This window comes from Carcharhinus amblyrhynchos, chromosome 21 (genome assembly GCF_965287045.1).
Source record: "Carcharhinus amblyrhynchos chromosome 21, sCarAmb.v2.hapA, whole genome shotgun sequence".
NCBI lineage: Eukaryota > Metazoa > Chordata > Chondrichthyes > Carcharhiniformes > Carcharhinidae > Carcharhinus > Carcharhinus amblyrhynchos.
In genome coordinates this window covers 13267277-13292090 of record NC_137344.1, presented here as the reverse complement: position 1 = coordinate 13292090, position 24814 = coordinate 13267277, and the positions used below count along the sequence as shown (strand labels likewise).

Sequence of the window (24814 nt, the reverse complement as noted above, 5' to 3'; positions counted from 1 at the left end):
AACCTTGACCCTCCCCCATGCCTCAATCTTCCCCCCGCAGTCCTGATCTCCCAATTATCCCTGCCCTCTGCAGACCTGACTCGCCCTGCGTCTCCTCCACCCCATCAACTCTGATTGTAGAATAGAAGTGGGATTCCCCTCCTCCTTTCCATCTACAATTCCCTTTTGCCCTCTTGGCATCGCTGAATGCCCAGTGGGCAGCGCACCATAGTAGCCCCTCACATTGCCACTTTGCCCCTTGGGCAGTGCCAGGGGCAAGGTTGGCACTGCCAAGCTGGCAATGTCCAGGGGGCACCCCTCCCTTACTCCAACTTCCTAGGGGGTTCTCCATGGCCCCTGCTCACACTAGCAGGTCGGGCTATTGGGAGCTGTTGTAAACCCCACTGGAGTGAAACACTCCTGGTAGAGGGGAAGAGACTAATAGGCCCAGATTTCAGTTCCAAGCCTGTTAATGATATCTAAATCCTCATCAACATAATTTATCTAGCTCCACGCCGTTGTCTGGCATAGAGCTGACAACCCCAGAAATCCGGGGACTGGAGACTCACACAGAGGCTGTGGCACCCAGCGGAAAGCCCACTTAACAGCCTCCGCTTGAGCCTTCCAGTCCACTGTGCTCTATAAAAGCAATGCAGCGGGCTGGAAGAACCTTCCCCCATATCTATATTAACAGACAGTTTTCCAATCCATGTATTAGATTTGTTAGAAATTTACAAGAAAAAAGACACAGATAGCATCAACGGAAGTAATTTCATAATTTTGAAGACAAACAAATTCTGCTTGCCAATTATTAGTGGGTGTCTCCAGTGAGTGTACTGAGATGTAATGGAAGGCAGCATCAGGTGATGGTGCCTTGGGGTATGCCAGCATTGTGTTTAGCGTGCATGCCTGGTTGCCTGGAAAACTAGAATTTAAAGGAATCCTGCAGTCACAATGGCAGCAGGAAGAGCCCAGTTAGCCTTACATTTAGTGGTGCTTCCTTGCAGACTCTTCTCCAAGCTGCAAGGGCAAGGTATTTGGACCTCTTCTCGAACAGGGGGGGGAATACTTAACCAACTAAGCCTGGACAGCAAGGAAGTCAGCAACTATGCAGTCATCCCCACAACCTGGATACAGTGACACAAGTCCATGATCTTATCCAGTCTGTCAAGGTGAATACTTCATAATTATTTTTCCTTTGGGACTTCCATGTTGTAATGTGAAAAAACATATTTTGTGGAGAGGGAGTCACAACACAGATGCTAGCAAAGCGGTCAGGCAGTAGCTTATGCAGCATCTTGGTCGGAGGCACCCATCTGTCATTTCTGACATTCATCAGATCCTTTGAGAGCAGCTGCATGCAGGAGGCACTCATGTACCCCCATCACAGCTGCCAGAATGTCACCAACATACGTATTGTGCCTGTCCATCTGAAGAAAGCGAGAATGTTCTTTTATGTAATTGTAGGAGAAAACTGTCCATAACACAAACCAATGAACCAAGATTGGTGGAGAGGTACTATTTCTGTCTATTTTCACTCTCATTGTAGGAAGAGACCTTAGAACTTGCATAGGCCCTTGCATTTCTTAGGTCAGTAGGGAGGTCTTAATTTGCTTTGCAAAGAAAGAGGAGTGGCTGACTTTTGCATTTGGGAATTTCTCTCAGCAGCTTCTCAATCCCCTACCAGTTTTACCAGTGCCGCAAGTTGCTGGAGATGTAGGCCTGTCATAATACTGAAGAGCTCCAGGCCTCAGCCGGATGGCTGCCTGCTTCAACCTCAGTTGCAAGAGTAGGGGGAGCACCATAAACCAAATATAAAAATTTAAGACCATCTAGCTGAACACTTGGTTCATAGGTGAATGGAGTTTCTGTTATGCAACTAAATAAAGTATCAATTTATTGGTACTGGATCTCATTGGGATCCTTTCTGTTCTTTGGGACTTCAGTTACACCCTGGATCCCTCCAAAGTCTGATTATGAGGCTCCATGTCATGAGCAGTCAGCATATTACCCTTGCAACTCTGTATTATGCATCTAGGTGCTTGGGATTACAATGATAAATTAAGAAGTCAGCAATGGGATTGCAGGTATTCCATGTCGAAGCATTTCCTTGGCCACCCTTGCATACATCTCATTGTCTCTCATTTGTGGTTCATCTTGCATTGCCTGGTCAGTAGCCTCTTCCATCCTCATGAATGAAGACCTCATTGCCAATGCCTCAATCTCCTGCAGCATCATGTTGTCCAGGGCATAACAGAACACCACAACATGCCAGAATCTCACTGGAGTTTATGTGAATGAATCCATTGATTAGTCAAAGGGATTAGACCATACTTTAAGGGGCCCAGTGGGCTGCATCATGGTTCCTTGGGTTACTCCATGGCAAGGGATTTACTACTTCTCTGAATTGATTCATGATTTCCCAACAGTTGTGAGTAGCCATGTCCACAGTGGATGGCCTTCGTCTCCTGAAGTGCTACAGGAGTCTGAAAAAGCTGTAGCATCTGGGACTGCCAAAATATCTAGGTATCTGGGACTGCCAATATCACGAATTGTGCATAACTGAAGGTTCTGCCTGCTGTGGTCGCAGTCCAGCTATGCATTGAGTAAATGGAAACTTTACTGTTGATGAAGGCTGCCGGCTGCTATGTGGGAGCCTTCATGGTCAAATGCATGCAGTCAATCACACATTGCATCTGGTGGGATCCAGTGACGGCCTCAAATCCAATAGCTCTCTCACTTTAACTAGGTAGTGTGGTCGTGCATGTAATCACCAGCGTTCTTGAAAACAGCATTGGCCACCATCTTGATACGTCGATATGCTGTAAATTTTGAGATCACACGCATATCTCCATCAGATCCCTAGAAAATCTTGAAGTGTAAAACTTCAGTGACGTTCAGTCCCTCTGGCCATCAACTCCCATGCAGCCAAGCTCATCCTGCAGCATGGCACACAGATCAGTGATGGCTTTCTTGAAGAGGTGCAGCCTCTGGAGACACTGACACTCAGGTTTTTGCAGATGGTTGAACTTTGGATGGTGGACCCTTTCTGGAGGGTAGCATCTCCTCTGCACAGGAGGCTGTTTGCTGTGTCCTTCTCTTGCGTTCCCACCCCAAGACAAGCCCTCCTTGGCCCCAAGGTCACTGGTTTTCCAATTCATATGCCTGGGCCTCTGCTGCTCCACCACAACTGGAGACCCAAAGCTCATCGAAGGTGACCCCTCTGAATGTAAGATCTTTTACGCAAATATTGCCCTCACTTACCCTCACCCATTTATTCAGCTCAAGACCTCCTGCTCTGATGGCATTCTAATAGCTCCCTGCTGCAGTGTTGGAACCTGATTCCAACCACCCCACCCCATCGCACTCTTAGAATGAGTCAACCCTGAACTTGTGCTTGCTTGTCACTTTATTTGACGACCAAGACTCTTAAAATTCCATGGTCCCAGTACATGTTTAGTACAATTCAAACATTGCCACCAAACCCCCCACATTAAATTGCTTTCAGTTGGTTAATTAATTGCCTTAATTTATCTTTTTGCCTTCTACATAAACAAAATTGGCTGCCATCAGGAAAATGCAGAAACGTAGAGATAGGTTCAGTGTATTCTGTCTCATTTTATGCTCGCTCCTCTCCATTCCCCCCCATCGTCTCTAAGATCATTCATGAAAGGCCTGTTAAGTTCCTGCCACACTGTTTGCCCTTCAAAGCTCCACCATCCAAAGTTTAACTAGTTGAAACATTTTAAATACCTTTTATCAGTAGCATACAAGGTACTAAAATTAATCTTGAAAATTACTATTTACTTACCTGAAAGAGACATTCTGAGATATATTAATATGCACATTCGAACATACAAACATATGAATTAGGAGTAGGTCATTTGGTCCCTCAAGACTGCTTGACCATTCAAGAAGACCATGATTGATCTGATTAATCTCCACGCGGTTTTGGATAGAGCAGGAGCCATACCAAACTGGGATACAGCCAGAAAGAATACCTTCTATGATGCATCTGTAAAAGTTGGTGAGAGCACTAGAGGACATTGAATTTGATTGAGTTTTTTTGAAAGGGTAACCAAGAAGGTAAATGAGGGCATTATAGTTGATGTTGTCTACATGGACTTGAGCAAGGTCTTTGACAAGGCACCACATCGTAGGTTATTGCATAAGGTTAAATCTCACAGGATCCAGGGTGAGGTAGCCAAATGGATGCAAAATTGGCTTGATGATAGAAGACAAAGGTGGTTATAGAGGGTTGGTTTTCAAACTGGTGGTCTGTTTCCAGTGATGTGCCTCAGAGTTTGGTGCTGGGTCCACTGTTATTTTTCATTTACATTAATGATTTGGATGAGAATTTAGGAGGCATGGTTTGTAAATTTGCAGATGACACCAAGATTGGTGACATAGTGGACAGTGAAGAAAGTTGTCTAGAATCCTGATCAATTGGGCCAGTGGGCTGATGAATGGCAGATGGAGTTTAATTTGGATAAATGACAAGTGATGCATTTTTGGCCAATCGAACTAGGGCAGGACTTACTCAGTTAATGGTAGTGTGTTGGGGAGAGTTATGGAACAAAGAGATCTAGGGGTGCAGGTTTATAACTCCTTAAAAGTGGAGTCACAAGTGGACAGAGAGGTGAAGAAGGCATTTAGTATGGTTGGTTTCATTGGTCAGAACATTGAATACAGGAGTTAGGACATCTTGTTGAAGTTGTACAAGAGATTGGTAAGGTCACACTTGGAGTACTGTGTACAGTTCTGGTCAACATATTATAGAAAGGATATTATTAAACTAGAAAGAATGCAGCAAAGATTTCCTAGAATGCTACTGGGACTTGATGGTTTGAGTTATAAGGAGAGGCTGGATAGACTGGGGCTTTTTTCTCTGGAGCGTAGGAAGCTTGGGGGTGATCTTCTAGAGGAATACAAAATAATGACGAGCATAGATCAGTTATATAGTCAATACCTTTTCCAAAAGGTAGGGGGGTCTAATACTAGAGGGCATAGGTTTAAGGTGAGAGGGGAGAGACACAGAAGGATCCAGAGGGATAATTGTTTACATGGAGGGTGGTGAGCGTGGAACAAGCTGCCCGAGGTAGAAGTACAGGCTGGTACAATTTTGTCTTTTAAAAAGCGTTTAGACATTTATATGGGTAAGATGGGGAGAGAGGGATATGGGCCAAACATGGGCAATTGGGACTAGCTTAGGGGTTAAAAAAGGGGGAGGCATGGACAAGTTTGGCCAAAGGGTCAGTTTCCATGCTGTAAATCTCTATGACTCTGTGCCAAATTTCCTTAGTCTTTCTAAGAAAGTAGAGGCATTTGTGGGCTTTCTTAACTATAGCGTCGGCATGAGGAGACAAGAACAGGTTACTGGCGATCTGGACTCCTAAAAACTTGAAACTCTTGACCATTTCTACTTCATCCCCATTGATGTAGAAAGGGTATGTCCTCCACTACGCTCCCTGAAGTTGATGACTATCCCCTTTGCTTTGTTAACATTGAGGGAGAGATTATTGTTGTCACACCAGTTCACCAGTTTCTTTATCTCTTTCCTGTACTTAATCGTGTCATTGTTTGAGATCCAATCCAGTCATAGGTGTATAAGGAATATAGTAAGGGGCTGAGGAGACAGCCTTATGGCTGTGTCACCTCCATTATCATCTCCTGGATACATTTGCAGGTGGAGGCTTGCAAAATCCCATAGAGGTCATCCATGGAGTCCTGGAAGGAGCTACTGGCATGAAGATTGAGTGCTGCTGTAAGTTTCAACGACACTGGTAGTGGATGCCTTCCAAGTTCCCAAGGCACCAAATCCTGCATGAAGTGGCAGATGTGACCAAATAGTTCCCATGACATGCTTAGTCTTCGACCCCTCTGATATTCTGAACATCGGTAAGAAGTCTCACAACACCAGGTTAAAGTCCAACAGGTTTATTTGATAGAACATAGAACACTACAGCACAAACAGGCCCTTCAGCCCACAAGTTGCGCCGATCACATCAATACCTACCAATCCATAGACCTATCTATAACCCCCAATCCCATTAAATCCCATATACTCATCCAGAAGTCTTTTAAAAGACCCCAGCGAGTTCGCCTCCACCACCACTGACGGCAGCCGATTCCATTCACTCACCACCCTCTGAGTGAAAAACTTACCCCTAACATCACCTCTGTACTTGCTTCCCTGCATCTTAAATCTGTGTCCTCTCGTAGCGACCATTTCAACCCGGGGAAATAGCCTCTGAGAATCCACCCTATGTATTCCTCTCAACATTTTATAAGCCTCTATCAGGTTGCCTCTCAACCTACGCCTCTCCAGGGAGAAGAGTCCCAGCTCCCTCAACCTATCTTCATAAGGCATGCCTCCCAATCCAGGCAACATCCTTGTAAATTTCCTCTGCACCCTTTCAATAGCTTCTACATCCTTCCTATAGTGAGGTGACCAGAACTGCGCACAATACTCCAAGTGGGGCCTGACAAGGGACTTATAAAGTTGCAGCATTACCTCCTGATAGTAAACCCACAACTCTCCACTCACCTGACGAAGGGGCAAATCCCGAAAGCTTGTGGGTTTACTATCAAATAAACCTGTTGGACTTTAACCTGGTGTTGTGAGACTTCTTACTGTATTCTGAACATCTGCAGGTATGTTAGGCAATGTTTATAGATCCTGGGTCTAGTGAGGTGCCTCCAAATGATGGTCTCTGGATTCATTCTCTCTATCATTCTGATCAATAAGGGAATTAAGTTCTGATCGATAAGGGAATTAAGAGTTATGGGGAGCAGGCGGGTAAGTGGAACTGATCTACTTCAGATCAGCCATGATCTTATTGAATGGCGGGGCAGGCTCGAAGGGCTAGATGGCCTACTCCTGCTCCTATTTCTTATGTTCTGTCCAGGCCATCCTTTTCTCTTCATTGTTATGCTCCTGCCTTTGGCAAGCCAGGCGCCTCCTTCTTCTTTTCTCCTGTCTATAAATGAGAAAACAGTGAGGACATGAAGCTCATGATTCATATGTTATCCTCACTGCAATATCAAGGGAGAGACTTGATGGCTAGCATTTGTCTCCTAAGGACCAGTCTTCGCCCATTCATTCTGTGAAGCTGCCTCTCAGAACTGACTGACACATGTCCTGGATACCACATTGATATCCAGTCCTTAGTTTGCATTCTGCTTTGGCAAGATCCCGTACCAGTCTTGCCCCCCACCACCGAGTGGCCAGATCTTCGGCTGCTCTACCAAATCCTTAGCTCTGATATCAGGTGCAGGCATTGTTCAAAGTTTCACTCCAAGGCCCTGTGTTCAACCTGGTTTCCGGCAGACGCTTGTCAATACTCAACTCAGCACACAGCCAATGGTCAGGAACGTTCTCCTCATGCAATGGGAATTATCAAATGTCCAAGGCGTAATAATTGCTTGCCTAGTTGGCCAATGGTACAGGTTCACTGTGACAGTCAGCAACTTTGGAAGTCAGTGTGCCAACAAACCGTGGCACTCACATTGATAAGTCGTGCTTGCGTGAGCAGAATTGGGTGACTAGTTTGACTCCAAATATGTCAATTGATTTACAGCTGACCAGTCTCAGTTGCAAAGGGGTACTGATGACTGACATGTTTTTCAATTAGCCTTGCCTACGTCAACATTCAATCTCCAGAGGCTTCCACTTCCCCAGATTTGACTGGAACCCTCAGTCTTTGATGAATCCCCAACACCCCAGTCTCCCCTTCTCTTTGTCTGGCCCTTCCAAGGAGCCCTAGTCCAGCAGCAGAAGGCATCCTCAGGAACGGTACTTTTCACATTTGACAAACTTTCCCCAGGTCTCCCCAATCTAACCACATTCCTGGCTCCCTCAACACCCTCTTCCCACCCCCCAGTTCTTCACCCCGGTACCCCTTATGTGTTACCCATGTCTCCCTCAAATGAAACCTGGTTGTCCATGAGCCAAGTCTGGTGACCTCAGAGTCAGAGCGGTACCCCTGAGTCGATGCACTTATAATGCAGAGCAGCTCCACAAGTGCTGTGCTCCCCTCAGAGCTCTCCTTGGAGGTGTGCTTACAAGGTGCACTCCTTTTTAAGCCAGTCATGATTTGCACCATTAAAACAGCAATCCGGCGTTGATGGATTTTTTTTGACAGGCTTATCGTTCTGACGTATGGGCCCAATAATGTATTATTATAATGTTCCTAATGCTGAATGGTAGGAATTGCAGCTGCCACTGATGGGGAAGGGGATGATCGCAGCAAGCTTTAACACAGATGTAAAATGCAACTTTGGACTTCACGGAATTTCTGCTAATGTTGCTGAGCCCCATGAAACACATGGAAGCAAATATTTCAGCCTATGTAAGCTCTGTAGCTTGGTCTCCACTGTAAACGATTCAGTATCCAATGAGGTTGAGGTGTGCCATCTTCCAGAAGAAGAGAAAAAGCTTTGATGAGGAGTTGTGGTGGTAAGAGAAATTTAGGCAAGGAAAGCACCAAAATAAAGTTTCTTTAATAAATTATAAATAAAATACAATGGGGAGGAGACATTGAACATTAGGCATGATGTTTCATCCAGGGTTGTAGGGACAAGGATGGAACATGAGGTTGAAGATTATTATATCAAGTCAGTGATGATCTCATTGAATGGTGCATCAGACTTGATGGACAAAATGGCCTACATATGTTCCTATATCTTATGGCAAGCCTCCCCTAACAATGACCAGCATGAGTTTGTCCAAGATAAGGTTGTCACAAGAACAGCCCGAACAAACAAAATCCCTGTTAATTATATTAATTAAATTTAAACTCAACTGGACTCGCCACATAAATACAGTGGCTACAAGATCAGGTCAGAGGCTAGGAATACTGCAGTGAATAACTCACCTCCTGACCCCCCCCCAAATCCTGTCCACCATCTGTAAGGCACAAGTCAGGAATATGATGGAATATTCCCTCTTGCCTGGATGGGTATACTCCAACAACACTCAAGAAGCTTGACACCAAGCAGTCTCATATAAGTGGAGGGCATTAATTGAATAGTTAATACACATATCATAGAATCATACAGTGCAGTAGAGGCACTTCAGCCCATCGAGTCTGCAGCAACACACAAACACCAGAACTCCCACCTAACCCCATTTACCAACACTTGACTGTAATGACGTGCCGCGCGTTCAACCAAGACCGCAAGAAACTACAAAGAGTCGTGAACGAAGCCCAATCCATCATGCAAACCAGCTCCCCATCCACTGACCTTGTCTACACTTCCTGCTGCCTTGGAAAAGCAGCTAGCATAATTAACAACACCACACACCCCAGACATACTGTTTTCCACCTTTCATCGGGAAAAAGATGCAAATGTCTGAGGACACAAACGAACCAACTGAAGAAGAGTTTCTTCCCTGCTGCTATCAGACTCTTGAATGGACCTACCTCACATTAAGTTGATCTTTCTCTACACCTTAGCTACGACATTACATTCTGCACTCTCTCCTTTCCTTCTCTATGCATGGTATGCTTTACATAGTGCACAATAAACAATACTTTTCACTGTATACTACTACATGTGACAATAAATCAAATCAAATTAATCTTTGTGAGGGCACGCAACTTGTCTATTTTGACCGGGATCAGGCAAGCTGGGATGCAAATTTCTGGTTTCCCACAGGTGCAGGGTGCCATCAACTGCACTCATTTTGCACTCAGATATCTGGGCCATCAAGCATTGAACTGTGAACTGCAAGGGCTTCCACTCACTGAATGTTCAGCTAGCCTTTCATCATACCAAACACATCCTGCAGGTGTGTTCAATTTCCAGGTAGTATGCATGACTCCTACATTCTGAACCACCCTCAGATCCCTGACATGTTTCAGAGTTCACAGACGCTGCAGGGTTGGCTCCTCGGGAACAAAGGCTACCCATTGAATAAGTGGCTGTCAATGCCTGTGCAAAAGCCACAGAATGCAAATGAGAGAAAGTACAATGAGGCTCATGCTGCAACTTGCACTTTGGTGAAACAGACTCTTGGAAGGTTGAAGATGAGGCTCAGTTGCCTGGACCAGTCTGGTGGAGTTTGCTACATCCTGTATAACCTCTCACTGTAATGGGGGGCAGAACTGTCTGGAGATGAGATGGAGGAGTGGCATGTTTCTTCCAATGAGGATGATGTGGAAGGTGATGGCTGTGGAGGTCCTCGAAAGAAAGGATGTTGGCCATGAGACCATGGTGGTATCCAGACGAAGCAGACTAGCTTGGGAAGTGCTCATTGCCAGTAGTTTCATTGAGTATTATAAGAACCTCCAGAAGTACACCCCATTTTCTTCACATGGCATCTGTGAGGATTGGTCTCCTGTCTGACTGATAGTAGCACACACTTTCTATAATAAGGGGAGGATGATGACAACCTGCAGTGGGGACAGTGCATAGATCCTCACAGAGCTTCTGTAAATGTCTGACTCTTTCAGGCTGATAGCAGCTTTCAATTACTAGGGTCATCTCATGGCGGCACAGTGGAGAAAGATCCAGCATCCTTTGTGAGCTGTACCGTTGATGTTCAGTGTCATGGGAAGCTGAAGCAGATGGAATGGGGGCCCAGCTGCACCTTAAAGAGGCAGAGAATATGCATGGACAACGATTGGAAAGAGTGATACTAGCGCTGTACATTGTGGGGAGCATCTTCATTCCTTGCAAGATGCAGCCATGACTGATATGTTCAGTCACTACAATGTGCTAGGAACCTTGAACAAAGGGCAAGCAAGAAGCCCTGGACTGAGCTCCCTGCCTTATATTTTGTGCTGGAATCAAGTTTTCAGGTTGGGACTGCAGAAGAATAGCTAATCAGAAACCCATGGCCGTGCCATTCTACTAGAGCTTCTTAACCTGATACTACATCTTGGTTCACCCCCAACATCCACAACAGAAGTAGTCTGATGTCAATATTAGCTTCCGTTAATCCATCCTTTGTGCTGCTGTTGGGGCTGGAGTCAAAGATCTGGCTAATGGACACCCTAGCCTGCTTTCCAGATATGTCTGCAAAAAAAATGGATAGATCATTATTGCATGGAAGGGGCTTCAGATATAATTCACAGCATGGTTTTCTAATGGGTGTTGTAGGACAAGATCATCATGTGGTTTATCGCTGCAGACCTCATCATCAGTGTAGGAATGGGTTGATGTCCTTCCCATCAGCTGGATGACTCTGTCTTCGAAGATGATGTGGATATTGAATTCTGGCATCCCGCTCTCAACTGGGATCTTGCTGCAACTGTACAGGGTACTGGTGAGGCTGCAGCTGGAGTACTGTGTGCAGTTTTGGTCGCCGAACTTGCGCAAGGATATTTTGGCCTTGGAGGGAGTGCAGAGGAGGTTCACTAGGCTGATACCGGAGTTGAAGGGGTTGAGCTATGAGGAGAGGCTGAATAGACTGAGCTTGTACTCGTTAGAGTTTAGAAAGATGAGGGGGGATCTTATTGAGACGTATAAGATGATGAAAGGGATGGATAGGGTAGAGATGGAGAGGTTCTTCCTGCTCAGAAAGGACAGCAGGACTAGAGGGCACAGCCTCAAGATAAGGCAGGGGGGCAGTTTAGAACAGAGTTGAGGAGGAACTTCTTCACTCAAAGGGTAGTGAATCTCTGAAATTCTCTGCCCGTTGAAGTGGTGGAGGCGGAACTGAGCCACTTCAGATCGGCCATAATCTTATTGAATGGCGGGGCAGGCTCGAAGGGCTAGGTGGCCTACTCCTGCTCCTATTTCTTATGTTCTTATGTTCTTATCTCTCCCTCTTGACATGTGCCACTTCTCCTGTATGAAGCAGATAGAGAGAATGTAAGCCAGATGCACAAAATCATTGGAGTGATCTTACTTGTTCGTCCACCTGTCAATCGGCGTGGCAAGCTGGTAAGATCAGGGCAAGAAGCTAAAAACTGAGTACATGTTTGGTTTTTCGCCTCTCGTAACGTTATCAGCCTCATTCTGCTCCACTTTACATTGGCAACTGGCCGGGTCAATGATCAGCCGGAGGGGGGAATTGAGGCTCATGCGGAATACATTGAATTATAGAATCCCCTACAGTGCAGAAGGGGCCATGTGGCCCATGGAGTCTGCAGGACCACGATCCCACCCATGCTGAATGCCGGTAATCCTGCTAGACCCCTTGACAATACCATGACCAATCAGCTTCACCCACACATCTTTGTAGTGTGGGAAGAAATTGGAGAATGTGGAGGAAACTCATATAGACTTGGGGGGAATGTGCAAATTCCACACAGAGAATGACCTAGGGCTGGAATTGAACCTGGGTCTTTAGCGGCGTGAGGCAGCAGTGCTTCCACTGTGCTATGGTGCATACCAGAGTAGATGATAAGAATGCCTGGTATGTGTGAGTGAGACCAGCGAGAAGATGAGGGCACAACTCACAGGGGAGGTGATGATCTGTGTGGGAGAGTGAGTGGTAGTGTCCCTGGATCTGATAGTGTGAGATCCCTGTGGATGTATAATGTGTGTGTGTAAAGAGTGACTTACTCTGGCAGAATGGAGGAGATTATTTATTTTCTTACAGCACTGGATGGCTTTCCTCTTCGGTAGGGCATTGGTCCTCATGACAGCTGCCATTGCCTCCCATGCTAGGTTTCTGCCCTGAGTGTGCCTGATGGACTTGTACAACTGCGGTTTTCAACTAGTATGCCAATGTGCCATGAGAACCATGCAAGTGCGTCATGGCCTGCTGAGGGATTGTTTCAGTGAGTGTAGTGTTTGAATATCTGTGTTGATCTGTCAGTTTATAGCCACTCATACAAGCAGTTGTGAGGGATAATGGTACTTTATACATGCCATTTGTGGACTGGAGTCCTTCCTGCTGCCACTGTTCGCAAATCCTCTCTTTTACTGTGCAAACTGAAGGGTAGCAGAGGGCATGCAAGCACAAATGGAAGGAGAGCAGCTGCTCGGATAACCTTTGGAAAGTGCCATGAGTGGCTGGCTGGGTGTGCATTGGAATTGTTTGTCATATTGAAGTGTGCCATGTTACTAAAGAGGTTGGGAATTTCCTACTCTACAGCATTGAGGAAGGAGACGTCTGAGAATTTTTGGGGCAGATCTATTCCTGACAACCTGCGAAGTGTGTATTCTGTGTGCTGGGGTGATCTATTGATGTGGCGGCCCGATGCTTGTAGCATGAGGTAATGGCAAGATGAGCAATTCAGAGGTTCCCCCACTAGCAATGTAGTGTGGAACCCATTGACACCAAGTCAAAATTTTATGACAAAAAAAGCTGTCATTGCCATCAGATCCTCAGTGCCACTTTTCATGCCTGTTATCAGACTGTCAAAATTCTAAGAAAATCATACTCATAGTCTTTCAATAATTATGAAATTCATTACTGCTGCAATTTTTTCAATAGTGTAGCTGTATTTGATCTATATTTTAGTGCTGTATTAGAAAATGCAAATGTCAAGTTTAGTACTTTGGTGTAGGAGAAGAAAGAGAAAGAAAGAGAATGCTAGCATTAACTGAAAGTGTAAGGAAGAAGAGTTGCAGCAATAATAGGAGTGGTGGAAGGAGAAAGAGAAAGAATAAGTTCCAGCAGGAACCGAATAAGAGAAGACATAGTAACATCTGAAGTAGACCAGGCGAAGTAAGAGTTTCAGTTTGAATGGAATTGCTAGATGGAAAGAGGACCAGAAGGGGCTGGATTGACAGGATGTAGAAGAAAATTGCAAATTGAATTGAGTGGGTTGATGAACACGTATCATTGTGAACTGGAAAGGTTGAAGGAGGAAACTGTCTTCCTCTGAAAGGATGAAGAGCTGAATGGAATATTTGCATTAGAATTTTCTTGGAGCTACACCTGCAGCTTTTGCTGGAAATGTAATCGCCATAAATCAATTGGTTTTTCTCCACTCTCCCAGTGAAGATAAGGTGCAGAGCTATAGCATCTCCGTGTAAATCCTTGGTCCTTAGCTCCATGAACTGGGTCCATAGTCAGGCAATTATACAATAAATGGAGGGGATTACATGTGGATGAGCAATTGTTGGGGTGGTCTTTTTGAAAGTAATGGTTTTGGATGTTGAATATATAAATATCACTTTAATTGTTACCTGTTTGTAAGTCTATGAAATGTAAAGTATAAGCATGAACAATTTTAAATGAAAATATTTTCTGCACCTTCCATGTTTGCATTCCTACTTTAATACAAGTTTGATTTCTTAAGTTACAATGTTCAGCTAAATTGATTTTCTTGTTGCAGAATTTTAATGACAATCTAGACTGTCAGCCGTTTGGTAATAAACTAGCTTTTGCTAGTTTCCTGGAAAAGTATGTTTACAGTTCCTAGTAGATAATGTAACTACAACGTAACTCACCCTTAATTTAGAATTAGCTAAGAGTAAGTAGTAATGTTCTGGTAAACCATGATTTGATGCAATAGGAGAGTATCTAACCTCAGAGGAACGAACGATATCAAAGGGCTGCAGGAAGAAGTCTGGGAACTACAGGCCGGTGAGCTTAACGTCTGTAGTGGGTAAGTTGTTCAAAGGTATTCTGAGGGACAGGTTCTATAGGCATTTAGGGATGCAAGGACTGATTAGGGACAGTCAGCATGGCTTTGTGTTTGGAAAACCATGTCTCACAAATTTGATTGAGTTTTTTGAAGGGTTAACCAAGAAGATAGATAGGGGCAGTGCTGTTGATGTTGTCTCAATGGACTTTATTAATGCCGCATGGTACCTTATGGTAGGTTGTTGCATAAGATTAAATCTCTCAGGATCCAGGGTGAGGTAGCTAAATGGATCCAAAATTGGCTTGATGACAGAAGACAGAGGGCTGTTTTTCAAACTGGAGATCTGTGACCAACAGTGTGCCTCAGAGATCAGTGCTGGGTCCACTGTTATTTGTCATTTATATTAATGATTTGGATGAGAATTTAGGAGGTATAATAAGTAAGTTTGTAAGATGACACCAAGATTGGTGGCATGGTAAATAGTAAAGATGATTATCTAGGATTGCAGCGGGATCTTGATCAATTGGGCCAGTGGACTGATGAATGGCAGATGGAGTTTAATTTAAGTAAATGTGAGGTGATGCATTTTGGTAGATCGAACCAAGGCAGGACTTACTAATGATAGTGTGTTGGGAGAGTTATATTACAAAGAGATCTAGGGTTACAGGTTCCTAGCTCCTTGAAAGTGGAGTCACAGGAGGACAGAGTGGTGAAGAAGGCATTTGGCATGTTTTGTTCCATAGATCAGAACATTGAGTACAGAAGTTGGGCCGTCTTGTTGAAGTTGTACAAGACATTGGTAAGCCACACTTGGAACACTGTGTACAGTTTAGGCCACCCTATTATAGAAAGGATATTATTAAACTAGAAAGAATGCTGAAAAGATTTACTAGGATGCTACCCGGAATTGATGGTTTGAGTTTAAGGAGGGGCTGGATAGACTGGGACTTTTTTCCCTCGAGCATAGGAGGCTTAGGGATGATCTTATAGAAATCTATAAAATAATGAGGGACATAGATAAGCTAGATAGTCAATATCTTTTCCCAAAAGTAGGGGAGTCTAAAACTAGAGGGCATAGGTTTAATGTGAGAGAGCAGAGATACAAAAGGGTCCAGAGGGGAAATTTTTTAACACAGAGGATGGTGAGTGTCTGGATAAGCTGCAAGAGGAAGCAGTAGAGATGGGTACAATTTTGTCTTTTAAGAAGCATTTAGACAGTTACATGGGTAAGATTGACATAGGGATATGGGCCAAACGCAGGCAATTGGGATTAGCTTAGCCATATGGACAAGTTGGGCCGAAAGGCCTACTTCCATGCTGTAAACCTCTATGACTCTATGACCATGAAAAGTATTTAAGGCTGATGTTCAGACATACTTCATGGTTTGTCGACCAATTTCTATTTCTATTTCAATCACCACTATCAAATATCATCTAAGGAAAAGTGAGATTTGTTTTAAAAGAGATAACTAGATAAGCAGATAACTCTTACCCATTGGCTCTAATTTTTGGACTGCTCACACATGCCTATTGGAAACTTGGTGGAATTTGCAGAACATCATTTTACAAATTAGTTTGATTTTTATCCAAAGTGAAATAGCAAGGTGCACACTATTGTGCCACTCAACCATATTGTACAATAGAAGCTGGGGAATTCTATCAAGTTGTTCCATTTCCACTGTTGTTACATTGCCATATTCCTAAAAGTGTGTAAGAGGAGTCCCTGCAACACGACTTGTGGACGAAGAACAACTGCAAAAAATTTCTTGGCTTGAGATTATAAGGAAGAAATTTGCCCACATTAGCATCACTTCTAGTGACGATATCACTGAAGAACATAGGGCTGAATTCTTTAACTTTTTTCAAAGTGTTGTCATGAGTGGAAAAAGTAGAAGGCAGCCAGCCAGTTGCTTTGCTGGCTTTTCCTGCTAAATTTTCAAATGTTTTTTAAAAAATATGAAGAGTCGGATCTGGGGAGCTTGTATTCTACAAGGCACCTGGCGAAATCTATTGATGATTTCCATATCCATCATAATATTCCTCCCCCCTTAAGCCCATTTCTTCTCCAACACCCCTGCCGCAAAGGGGCCTTTTCTGTCACTTAGCAATGGCCTGGGATCGATTGAAGGTGGGGGTGTGAAGTGGATTGGAGACCTTTGCTTCCGAAGGGAGTGTCATAAAGCCAATGACACTGATTCTTCCTTTAGGTCTTGCTTCAGTTAGAGCATCAGTCTCTTCTGCTTCTATCTTGGAATCCATTTCCTCAACATCTGGAGAGGCAGGCATAGGGTCAACTTCTAGTTGTCGCCTCGGCGCTGGCATTGGTCATCCCCATGGCAGGTAATGAGGCTTGAACTAGTTTGGGCTCCCAACCTCTGGAATGGTCCAGCTGACAGTTATGGCCTGCACTTGGACTTTATAAGGCATGGTCCCCGTTCTTTCAGTTATAATCCATAGGACCCAAATTAGGCTGCTACTGACGTTCTTCACATGGATTGGGTTGTCGGTTTTGAAAGTTCTTTCTGTCCTTGCAGAATTATGGTTCTTCTTCTGGTTCTCCTGTTAGGAATCCATCCTCAATACCAGGTTTGGGAACAGTCGGCTTAATCTTGTCTGAAGCCTTCCAATAACAATTCTACTGGGGCAATTCCTGTGGTTATGTGAGGGGTATTGCAATGGGTGAATGAAAATTGTGGCAGTTTGGTCTCTGGAAGCTGTGGGTTGCTTCTTCATACTGAGTTTATAAGTATGCACTGCCCATTTAGCCAACCCATTTGATGATGGGTGACAGGACGCTTAAAGTGTTTGATTTTATTGGAAAGCATGAAGATCATTGTCAAGACTTCAGGTATCCCATGTGTTTGGAAACTTTGTCGTAATTTCTCAATGGTAGAATGGGAAGTGGTGGAACCTGTGCAATATATCTCCATCCATTTGGCGTGTGCATCGACCATAATTAAAAACTTGAAACCCAAAAAACGCTTGGTGAAGTCCACATGTAGTTGCGCCCAGGACCTACCAGACCACTCCCATAGATGTAGGAAGGCTGAGGGGCGGGGGAGGGGAAGTTTTTGATTATTTTGGCTCGACTCAAACTATCTGACCAAGTATAATGTCTACATCAAGACTAGGCCACCAGATGTAGTTCCTGGCTAGCATTTTCATCTTTGAAACCTCAGGTTGGCCATGATGTAATTCCATAAGTATTGAACGTCATTCTGGGTGAGGGACAACTATGCAGGAACCTGAGAATTAATTATGCCATCCTCATTACTGAGCTTGTTTTTCTTTGTCAAGTAACATTTCATTTCATCTGAGGGCTGTTCTCTGAAGTGCCCATAGAATGTCTTTAGATAGGACTGGGTCGTTTTGCATCCAGCCCTGACTTGCCTTGCAAATACTGGCAAGTTTTCCAAAAAATTGAGGGTCATCACCAGCTGTACAAAGCCAGGCCTCTGGGCAATGAAAGATGACTCAGTGCATTGGCATTAGCTATTCGGCTCCTGGGGCAGCGCTTTATGGGATATTCATAAGCCATCAGTAACAACGTCCACTGCAGTATCCCATCTTCAACACCAATGTAATAATCATACCAAGGCCAGTCTTCCGTCACCATCATCCTTTATTCACAACATGCTCAAAGTATTCTCTCTCTTCTGCTCTGCCACCCCTCCTCGCCCCCCCACCCCCGCACCCTCTGCACCCCCTGCCCCCCTTCCCTCCTCCAGGTTGCTCCTTCCCTTTTGGGCCAGTCTGCACTCACCTAATGGGGGGATCTATTCAAAGATGTGCAGGTTAGGTGGATTAGCCATGCTAAATTGTAACCTTGTATCCCAAGATGTGTAGGTTAGATGGATTAGCTTGGGTGAATGTGTGGGGTTTTGGGGATTGGACAGAGGGGGGGAGAGAGCTTGGGTAAAATACTCTGTCAAAGTTGATGTAGACTTGATGGGCTAAATAGACTCCTCCTGCACTGTAGGGATTTTATGATTCTTCTATTATTCTATGGGCGATCTCCTAATAAAAAGCCCTAATAAAAAAATGAACCCCCATGAACATGTGACACCCCTCCCTTGGATGTGGGAACTCCACCGCCCCCCCCCCCCCCCCACCTGCCCACTCCTTGCTCCCGGGAAACCTCCAAACCTGCATCTCCTAAACAGAAGCCCCCCAGCACTGCCAGGGCGATGTGACAGAGAACTGCCTGGGTATGATCTCCCTCCCCTGGGTGCTGTACTCACGTATGCAGCCCTGCCAGAGACCGTTTGACAGTTCCCCATTAGTCCAGACCTGTTGTAAAGGTCAGTGAGAGTGAAATTCCTAACATGATGGGACAATACATTGTGGAAGTCCGCTAATGATATTTAAATGTATGATGATGGGGTTCCTGAGGCGATAGTCCCATTACGAAATCGGTGGGGTCGAGGACAAGCAAGTGGGGAAATCCTATTGGCGTGACGTAAAAGCCATTTTGGAACTCTGCTCAATTCTATGCCCCACTGGCTTTCCAATCTGCCTAAACCAGGGTCAGAAAATTCTGGCCATAATGTGGGCTATCTGAAAGGCTGCCTGTCCCTTCAGTCTGTATACATAAGTCTGTATAGCACTGCCTGGAACTGCGCTAAACAAAGTAACTTCTCCACTGATGTGTTTTAAAATGAAATAATTTATAGTTTTACATGAAATGATTAATGCACTTCATCTACATTTGTACATGCTGAAAAATGATTATAAATAGATGCAAATTTTGTTTTCTTTAGATTGACTCCTACGAAAAATTATATGAAGAAGTATTAAAGTTTGAAACCGTAAAGATAATAGATTCTTGGTTTAAAATTGATTGCAGACCTTTCAGGCAGGCACTTCTGAACCTCATCAAACGTTGGAGCCTTTTATTCAAACAGTACCTTATTGACCATGTCACCGACAGGTAATAACAAGAACCATAGGTAAATGGGATATAATGTGGGAAATAGAACATGTGGAGCATAGGTATAAATTAATGTTTTATTTCTGCATCTAGTATGGGAAACCCTTTACAAATATGGATCTTGTATTCATTATGATTCTATAAAATGAAGAGAATACTATAACATTACTTTAATAACTTTGGAAGAACCATTTGTCTCCATGGCAATGACTGTCATCTCAAAAATCTCATGCTATCTCAGTTTCAAGGAGTCTGTAACAAGGATCTGACTATCTCCATGATTTCATATAAATTGGGTAGAGGATTTTCTCTTCTCTCCAACAAGTCAAAATGACTGAATATTGGAAACAAAAAGTAGTTCTGATTGTGCAGAACTACAATTAAATTTGTGTGAGAGGAATGGTTTTCTCTTTCTTCAAAGTACAAAGCCTCAGTTTTTCATATATAAATAATATCCATGTAAACATTTTGACTTACAGTCAAGACAGGCATGACACACTGGAGCAACTTCATCAGATTTCTTGTTCATATTGGCTTGAGGTCTAAACCAACTTTGAGTTCAGCCTTCATTTACATAAACAGGTACCTGCCTGCATCCTGCTAGTTGAGTTAAGTCAGACTGGGATGCAACTCAATCTATGTTACTTACTGCACCTTCTAACTTGGTGTCATCTGAAAATGTGGATATAACACTCTCTTTCTCATAAAATATCATTAATATACATGGCGAACATAAGATGATGTATGTTCTTATACTTTTCAAAATAATAGGTTCCATATCATTTCAGCTAGATATTCACAAATTTTAATTATTTGCTAATCAAACATACATTTAAAATATATTTTTAAAATATACGCTCAAAATAAGTATTTGGAGCAACTAAATTTGAAATCCTGTGCAGGGATCCAGAGTTTTTCTAACTTATCCAATTCCTTATAGAATCATATAATGGTTTTCTCATTACCATTTTATTACCTGCATTGAATCCAATAAGTTACTCCTCTTCCTTTGTTTTTAGATTGAATTTAATCACTGTTATTTTACCCTCTTTTGTATAAATAGATACAAAGTACTTATTTAATAAACTTCTCTTACTTTTTATTCATTTTGAATGGTGTAGAGCTAGCTGGCAATACCATAATCTATTGCCCATGCTTAATTGTCTTTGAGAAGGTGATGAATGATGAATTGTCACATTCATGTAGGCATACTTACATTAATATTAGGGAGAGAAATTCAGACTTTGACCCAAGGTGGAATTTTCAATTCTGAAACAAGTAGGTGCTGGGCAGTAAAGTCAGCTGGACAATACGCATGTAACCCTTGCACACATTATGTGACCTTGTAAGATTTGCTTATGAAGGTCATTGATTACTCAGTTGCTGCCATAATGAAGTCTATATGAGTATTTATCATAACTCATGGTGAATTCTTTTGATACAAGTGTAGTTTGTGATGGCTTATATGTTTTGACTGTGTGGCATTTATAGAAGTATCATTTGTTATCGAACACCAGTATCTTACATGTCTCCCTGCTGTCAGGAAAACAGAGATAGTTTTAAGGGATTTATATTTGTATTGAATATTAGAAATAAGGTGTAAGATTAAATGGGTTTAATTTAGTATTGCTATATAAGGAAGGTTAAAGCTGTAGTTAGATTCTTGATAGACAAGTGCTTATATGTGTAGAGGTTTGATCAGTTCAACTATGCCTGTACTGTGTTTAGAGAGGTTAAGGTGTTGAAAGTAATTAGAAATTGATGACATGAAAAGTTGTTGCTTAGCAACCTGGGGTATTTTTAGTGTAGGAAGGCTTTTGTGATTGATTTTGTCTGAATATAGCAGTTGGTTGTAGAAGGCTAGAGAGAGAAAACATTTGTCTCAGCTTTGCTAGAGGAAAAACTATACTATGGAGTAATAATTAAGAAAACAAGTGCCAGAAGCATAGAGAATGGCTAGTTAAGGAAACTAGCAAAATGAAGAGAAGTTTCTAAGAAGTTAAAGTTAAAGGGACAAAAAAGAACTGTTTTTGGGAACAGGATATTGTTTATGGAAGTTAAAGTCAGACCTGGGAAGAGAAGAGTTGATGAGGTTGGTGACAGAGAAGTCACATATCTGAAGCAATTATAATGTTCAGAATCCTCATTTGAATTATCCTCATCTTAGTCTTAAATTGGCACCTGTTTATTCTGAGGCTATGTCCTTCTATGTTCTAGACACTCCTATCAGGGGAAATACCTTTGCTGTATTTACCCTGTCAAGCCCCTTAAGAATCCTATATATCTCACTGAGACCACCCCTCATTATTCTAAATTCCCAGCCTGTTTAACCTTTGCTCATAAGATATACTGGCGATCATTCAAGTCAACCTTCTCTGAGCTGCCTCCAATGAAATATAAGAACATAAGAACATAAGAAATAGGAGCAGGAGTAGGCCATCTAGCCACTCGAGCCTGCCCTGCCATTCAATAAGATCATGGCTGATCTGTCGTGTCTCAGTTCCACATTCCCGCCCTCTCCCCATAACCCTTAATCCCCTTGCCTATCAAAAACCTATCAACCTGCGTCTTAAATATGTTTAGCGAGGCAGCCTCCCCCACTTCAATGGGCAGAGATTCACCACCCTTTGAGTGAAGAAGTTCATCCTCAACTCTGTTCTAAACCGCCCCCTCTTTATCTTGAGGCTGTGCCCTCTAGTCCTACTGTCTTTTCTGAGCGGGAAGAGCCTCTCCACCTCTATCCTATCCATCCCATTCATCATCTTATATGTCTCAATGAAATCTCCCCTCATTCTTCTAAACTCTAACGAGTATAAGCCTAGTTTATTCAGCCTCTCCTCATAGTTCAAACTTTCCTTAAATAAGGCTTCCTTAAATAAGGGGAGCAAAACTGCTCACAGTATTCCAGATGTGGTCTTACCAAGTCCTTGTATAATTGCAACAAGACTTCCTTACTCTTATGCTCCAATCCTCTTGAAATAAGGGCCAACACTCCATTAGCCTTCCTGAGTACCTGCTGCACCTGTGTACGAGCTTTATGTAATCATAGCTTCCAGCAGTCCCCACAAGTGCTTGCAACCTCAAATGCCTCTGCATCCACTTGTGGTGTACCAGATTGTGAGCTATGTTCACAGATTGTGACGCCAAGCCTGCTCTGAAGCTAAATCCCACCCAGCTGTATGTCTCTAAGCTGGTGGAGAGTGTCAGCGAGTGTTGTGACAGGTCTTATGTTGTGTGTCCTCTGAGGCTCCTCATTCAAAGGGCATGTCAGCTCCATGCCAAATTTTCCCCTCCCCTTGCTATATTCTTCTACCCTATATTCTCTTTCCCATTTTAATCTAATTGTCTATCGTTCCCTGGGTTTTTTAAAGATTGCAATAAAGTGCATCAAAGAACTGACATTGGTACCCATGATCCATAATATTGCAGAAAGACAGTCAAATTGTTGACTCCAAACTTTGTTGCATTATGATTCCTTGTGCAACTTATATTCAACAGAATTGTAATCCAGATATTAGCCGATAGTACCTTTATTCAATGTCCATCTTTTGATAAGTAGCCTCACAACACCACATTAAAGTCCAACAGGTTTATTTGGAAGCACAAGCTTTTGAGGCTTGTGAATCACCTGATGAAGGGGCAACGCTCCGAAAGCTCATGCTACCCCAGTCTAACACCAGCAACTCCACATTATCTTTGATGTGCCATCCTGGGGGTGTGATGCTAATGCCAACACTTTGTTAGAGCCACAATATAGTCCCTTGAATCTTTCAGCAAATTATCTGTTAATAGTTTCAAATACAGCAATTCACAAGCACAAATGAGTTACAATCTTGTTTAAAACATTTTGATAGCCATTGCACTAATTTATGGCCCAATCACTTTCCCTGGAAATATACTTTTGTTTGGAATTTGGTGGTTAACTTGTGTTATCTACAATGAGTACCATTCCAGTCACAAAACTAATTTGGAGCACTGTATATTTGCTTTTCTAGTTTGAGTACTTTGGATACTTTCATTACGGAGACAAATGCTGAACTAACAAAAACTGTAAAAGAAGGGGATTTGAAGGCTCTTATACAAGTCATGGGATATCTGAAAAAAATAAAAGAGAGACAAGTGACCACAGATCATATGTTTGAACCTTTGAAGCAAACAATTGAGCTGCTGAAGACATATGATGTAGAGATGCCTGAAGAAGTTCACACACAATTACACGTAAGAAATTTTTTTTATGTATGGACTGATCATTATAGGCTTTCTTTTATTGGTTCAAAATAAATTCCATGACTTGTGCAATAGTTCTATTATCTACTAATAAGTTAAATGAAAATAAATCCTCCTGATAGTCTTTGATATTGTCATAGAGGATTACAGCGTGGAAACAGGTCCTGCGGCCCAACTTGTCCATGCCACCCTTTTGTTTTAAAATGACTTAAGCTAATCCCAATCGCCTGCGTTTGGCTCGTATCACTCAATAACCATTTTACTTGCTGTCTAAACGCTTTTTGAAAGACAAAATTGTACCCACCTCTACTGCTATGTCTGGCAGCTTGTTCCTACCTGTGGCAGCTTGTTCACGACAAGGAGATAATCTTACTTCCTTGCTCTGCCTGCTGATGGATGGTGCAAACCAATAAGATAGCGAGTGGGCTGAGAAGTCAGGTTCATGCCTGATTTCTTGCTTCACACAATCGTACCGGTATTGGATCAATGAGGACCAGACGTGATGGCCTTTCTGGTAAAACTGGAGCCATTGAGGCTCCATATGGAGGTCAGGGGCAGGGGGAATGCCAACCTTGTTTGTGTGATGGATTGGGCTACATTCACAACCTTTTGTAATTTCTTGCGGCCTTGGGCAGAGCAGGAGCCATACCAAGCTTCGATATGACCAGAAGGAATGCTTTCTATGGTGCATCTGTAAAAATTGGTGAGAGCCATAGCTGACATGCCAAATTTCCTTAGTCTTCTGAGAAAGTCGAGGCGTTGGTAGGCTTTAATATCTATAATGTTGGTTTGGGGGACCAGGATTGGTTGTTGGTGATCTGGACACCTAAAATCTTGAAGTTCTTGATCCTTTCTACTTCGTACCTGTTGATATAGAAAGGGTATGTTCTCCTCTATGCTTCCTGAAGTGGGTGACTATTTCCTTTGTTTTGTTGACATTGAAAGAGAGATTATTGCCGCTGTACCAGTTCACCAGATTCTCTATCTCATTCCTGTACTCTGTCTCATTATTGTTTCCAATCCAACTCACTATGTTGGTGTCGTCAGCAAATTTGAAAATTGAATTGGAGGGTAATTTGACCACACAGCCATAGGTGTATAAGGAGTATAGTAGGGGGCTGAGAACACAACCTTGTGGGGCACTAGTGTTTGGATGATCGTGGAGGAGGTTTTGTTGCCTATCCTT

The 24814-nt window shown here is 43.1% G+C and overlaps 1 protein-coding gene across 1 annotated transcript in view; it reads left to right on the top strand.

The window, feature by feature from the left end:
- LOC145356565 (dynein axonemal heavy chain 17-like) overlaps positions 1-24814 on the top strand; it is an 811195-nt gene that overhangs the window by 242032 nt on the left and 544349 nt on the right. The window contains exons 21-22 of the mRNA XM_080209339.1: positions 19232-19401; positions 23397-23619. Coding sequence (XP_080065465.1) covers positions 19232-19401; positions 23397-23619 — 393 coding nt within the window. The remainder of the gene's footprint in view (positions 1-19231; positions 19402-23396; positions 23620-24814) is intronic.